The sequence below is a fragment of the Montipora foliosa genome, chromosome 5 (genome assembly GCF_036669935.1).
Source record: "Montipora foliosa isolate CH-2021 chromosome 5, ASM3666993v2, whole genome shotgun sequence".
Lineage (NCBI taxonomy): Eukaryota > Metazoa > Cnidaria > Anthozoa > Scleractinia > Acroporidae > Montipora > Montipora foliosa.
Window position 1 is genome coordinate 22,045,756 of NC_090873.1, and position 5,000 is coordinate 22,050,755.

General features: G+C 39.8%; 2 protein-coding genes across 2 annotated transcripts in view; both read right to left on the bottom strand.

The window, feature by feature from the left end:
• LOC138002436 (leucine-rich repeat and transmembrane domain-containing protein 2-like) overlaps positions 1-5,000 on the bottom strand; it is a 255,737-nt gene that overhangs the window by 67,684 nt on the left and 183,053 nt on the right. The gene's annotated exons all lie outside the window — the stretch shown is intronic.
• Positions 1-5,000, bottom strand: part of LOC138004345 (cytochrome b-245 heavy chain-like) — a 37,613-nt gene that overhangs the window by 21,466 nt on the left and 11,147 nt on the right. Inside the window, exons 6-12 of the mRNA XM_068850834.1 lie at positions 4,721-4,739; positions 3,436-3,560; positions 3,209-3,316; positions 2,923-2,945; positions 2,817-2,875; positions 2,500-2,546; positions 1,353-1,378 (exon numbers count right to left, since the gene is read on the bottom strand). Of these exons, the coding sequence (XP_068706935.1) occupies positions 1,353-1,378; positions 2,500-2,546; positions 2,817-2,875; positions 2,923-2,945; positions 3,209-3,316; positions 3,436-3,560; positions 4,721-4,739 (407 nt within the window). The remainder of the gene's footprint in view (positions 1-1,352; positions 1,379-2,499; positions 2,547-2,816; positions 2,876-2,922; positions 2,946-3,208; positions 3,317-3,435; positions 3,561-4,720; positions 4,740-5,000) is intronic.

Sequence of the window (5,000 nt, forward strand, 5' to 3'; positions counted from 1 at the left end):
AGATGGTTTAGTGAGATTATTGGAGCCCAGGCGAAAAACGTTAACGCTGGTATAATTTATGAACCATTACCACCAGAATATTAATGTTAAAAAAAAGTCTGGAATCTGAAACAGTCATTTGCATATTCCTTCTCAGCGTTTTGTGTTCGTACCAAAATATGGAAGAGAAAAACCTTGTCCCCTTCTTATCGTAAGAAGCAAGATATTTTCATTTGGATTTTCGCTCATTGTAAATGCCCGTTTAAACGGTTGAAACATTTGCTTCAACAAGCATTCAACACTTTATTCTCGGTTTTCACATGACGTCACGGCCACCATGTTTGTGCCCCAAAACAAAGAAACGGCGGCGATATTTGTGTCCCCACCCAATACTCCGGGAATTGAACTCTACTATTATGCAAACGATTTCTTTTGTTTTCGTTGAAAAACATGGCTGTTGATCACGTGGGTGAAAACCAACAATTGAACCACGGCAAATGTTAGGTGCGTTGGAACTTCGAACAGGTCTTCCAACATTGTTGAAAGCGTAAAAAATGTTGAAAGCTTGTGAAAGCGTGTTGAATCAAGTTTAAACGGTTTAAACTTTCATTCAACATCGATTCAACTTTTCCTTTGTTCTTGCAAATGTTGAATGGTGTTGAAGCATTTTAACACTCTGTTCAGCAATTGTAGAACACACGCATGCTCACATCAGACCAAAAAGTCAATATGGCGTGAAAATATGGCGTAGTTTTTCTGGACAAGAGAGACTTGTTTCTAGTTCTTAGCTCCTCGCAATCAAATTTCGCCAATGTTGGAACCGTTTGAACGGCCTCCGCACAACTTTGTTGTCCAACATTTGCCCACCATCCGTTCCAGTTTTGTTGAACGAATGTTGGTGAAATGTTGAGACCGTTTAAACGGGCCTTAAAACGACTGTGTGAATTTGTCTACAGATTTGTCAGTAGTTATTCTCATGCAAAACCAGTAGTAGAAGAAGTGGACTGGGTCAAGGGGTGAAAGAAGACCTTCAGGGGAAAGATCTAAGTCTCAGACAAACTTTGGTCAAAGCCAACGTGACTTTGGGCGTTCAAATGGCGGACAATACTTTCCAACAGAAAAAGGTTTAACTAGCAGGTAAGCACAAGGGGTATGTGTGAGTTCGCGGTGGTTCGCACCAGTTGGGGAAAGTTTCGTGAAACATAACTCCACCTGTTTCTTACAAGCAATAACTGTTCACACTTTATTGCTCGAAAGTGGAAGTTTTAGGGTCCGATCTGGTTCTGTTGCACCCAACAGTCCGGTGACAATCGGACGATATAAAAAGTCATTTCTGAAAAGCAGAGAAAGCTTTAGGGTAATGAGTGACGTACCTTATAAGCTCCGTGGAGGAAGAAACCTAACGAATTAAAAGAACAACCAGTTAATGTTAGCTCGTACATAATAAATACGGCTCATTTCTCAATTTTGAGAACTTTCAAAACATCACTCACGTTCATACGATTTTTGACTTATTATAAACTCAACAAAATCTGACACTCCATCACTTTGTTTCCATAGCAACTTCCGTATTGCCCTCTATAACCTCTTTTGCAATCTATAGAAAATTTATGCATTCGTCATTGACCAATCAGAAACGCGATATTTTGTTGAGCATATAATAATAATAATAATAATGATGATGATGATGATGATGATAATAATAATAATTAATAATCCCTTTATTAACGTATTCCACGCAAATTGCTATTTACAAGTTAGAAGTAGAAAAAAGAACTATTAAAACCTATTTACAATTTATTTCGATTAAAAAAGAGACTATTATGAAGCACAAAAGAGCTAGCACAATTTTTAATAATAATAATAATAATAATAATAATAATAATAACAATAATGAACGTTATTTATGAGTCAGGTCTTCTATAGCCCTGGGGCAATAATTGAGGACTCTACAAAGAAATCCAATCAATTAATCAACATTGATTTTTGAGGAGAGGGGAAATGCGGACTACCAGGAAAAAAACCTCTCGGGGCAGAGCAGAGAGCCAACAAACTCGACCCATATACGAAACGGGAACGAAACGGGGCCACTTTGGTGGGAGGCAAGTGATGTCATCACTGTGCCATCCCTGCTCTCCGACAATAACTCAAGTGAATATAACTTGTCACGCACATCTTGTCTCATCTCCGCTGATATTTAAAGGCCTTTTAAACTAATCACATCATTGCGTTTTAATAACCAGGTAAGTGCTTTTGAGGACGAGGAATTAGGACGGAAGGGTGCGAACCTTAATTACAAGGCTGCTACGGCAGGAAAAAGTCAACTGAAATTAGAATTTCATGGTCTGCTTGTTTTTTTAGAGGTGCAATGAGACAAATTACCCATAAACCTCGCACGACAACAGCCGGCCAGCTCTTGTCCCCTTACTCAGGAGGGAGGGGCAGGGGACTAGGGACAGGCACTAGGGACCAGATTGGTACGAGACAACTATAACAAGGATAAGCTCTTGTTATGCTTACCATCAAAATAAGACTAAGAGTGATTGCCGCTCCCGTTATACCAGATGCTGCAAACAAAATCGAGAGTAAAAATTAGAAGATGTCAAAAGTCTGCAATGCTAGTATTCATAACGACACAAGGAGAACCAGTGTGAATGCGTTTCTGAGCCACAAAGCGCTATTGTTCCTTAAACAATTTCAAGCTCTCTTAAATTGCAGATGTTTGCAATGTTTTGTCTTTGACCGTCTTTGTTTTTAAAAATGGTAAACGAAATACTACTTGGAGCAGCTCTTTTTCGCTTTGGCCGTCACCTTTCTCTGGAGCACGAAACAAGTACCTGAGAAATGACCGCGTGACACTAGGGAACCTTGTGGTTCCAAAACAAACTGTGGCAAGCTTTAAAACCAACTTCTCGGTACTATTTTCCACAAGCCTTATCTAACGTCCACAGCACGACCACTGCATTCTGAAACAAAGAAAATCAAATTATAAACTAAAGATTGTACTAAAAATCGATCAAATCATTTGGACCAATATTTGCGACATTCACCTGACCATGGTTACCATTCACAAAGGGAAGCGTCACGCGTAGTCGCTACCAAGTTGTCGCTACCAAGTTGTCGCTTCCAAGTTGTCGCTTCCAAGTTGTCGCGTTGACGTATACAGTAGGGGGAGGGGGCAATTTAGGAAGTTGAATCTCATTTCTATAGCTATTCTAAGGTAATGTACGCTATCCTCCTCCTCCTCCTCCTCCTCCTCCTCCTCCTCCTCCTCCTCCTCCTCCTCCTCCTCCCTCGGAAGCGACGACTTGGAAGCGACAACGTGGAAGCGAAAACTCTGAAGATGGGGGAAATATCAAAAGGATATAAAACTGTGATTGTATCCCTAAAAAGATATAGCACTGTTCTCAATGAGAGTCCGACAAGACAGTCCCCCACCCCCTTTTTAGGTTTAACCTGACAACTTGGAAGCGACAAAGTGGAAGTGACAACGTGGAATCCCATTTGATCCAAACGTGCCACTATAGCTAAGGAGGGTATGACAATTTCGGCTGCGTAGGAGACAGCCTGACAAGAAGGCTCTGTGCGGGACAAGAAAACAGTATGTAATTCTGAGCTTAGTAACCAGGCCTGTAAACGTTGGTGGTGACTTTTTTTGATATACACTCTTTTTGTTATGAGCCTTTTTTTAACAGAACGATCAGGCTGAGATTAACCATAATTTTAAAAACATACCCAGTCTGAGATTCCGTTAACACCATCATTATTTAGCTCATTTGTTTTTATGGTTTTGTTTTTGTAAATGGTAATGTATAGATTTAGCCAAGCCTAAAAACGGAGCTCCTGGGTTATTTATTCTTACAATAAGTTAACTTGGCTTAAGCCTGCGATCCAATCCACTACCTGGTCAGCGGTCAACTTCAAAAAAAAAAAAGCTGACCTCGATGAGCTCTAAACTTGAGCCTGCGATATGGTCACGTGATATTGGTCAGCGGAGACCTTGTTTTGACAGGTGTCAATTGACCATATCATGGATGTCTAATATCAAAAATGTACGCTGTAAATTTGCTGGAGTATGGCCGCCTCGATGATTAAACTTGAGCCCGCAATATGCTCACGTGATACTGCCATACATGGAGGGGTGCACGTTCGTACGGTCGTACGGTCGCACGGTGACCAAAACCAAACTTTCAAGCACAGATGGGTTAGCATATTTTCTTAACCATGGTCTAACTGTAGTCAAAAAGGACAATCAACTCAAAAACTTAGGAACTTGTTGCATGATACACTGAAGAGAAACTCAGTCTGTAGTCGCACTTATACCACACATCTTTAAGAAATATGTTTAAAAACGTTTTCAGGCTCAAATCGCAAAAGCATAAGAACGTTCAGCCTTAGCCTAAAAATAAAACCTTCTTATAAAAACGAAAAGAGTGTAGCATATTTTTTTTCCCATGTTAGTCATGCTATCCTCATTTTGGGTAGTTGAATTAACTGAAGAAGTTCATCTCCAGCCGTGTCTTTCACTCAAGATAAAACTACTGTGAAAAGTTTTCTTTCAATGATCGACAGCAAAGACTGACCGGGCAGTTATAGTGACGTTTTGTTGTAGAAACAATCGAGTTTGAAAGGGAGAAGTGATCCCTGCACTTATCTGGACATTTAAAGTAATTGTCACTTATAGACACCTGAAAAATCCAGGTGGCTTCAACAAGATTCGAACCTATGACCTATGACTCACCTGTTCCCATGAAAGGACTCTACGAATGAAATAAATGCATAGTTCATTGACAAGCTTGAAGGAGTCCAGAGACGAGCCACTAAATTTATTTTGAAGACTAAGGATAGCTATGAAACTCGTCTTGAGAAGTTAAATCTATTATGTTTGGAAGACACGAGAGTTTTAACTGATGTTACGTTCTTTTTTAAGGCACTAAAAGGACTTGTTCACATTGATGTTTCACACTTTGTAGAATTTTACTCCAATTATGACTTTTATTCTTTTAGACAATATGATCATC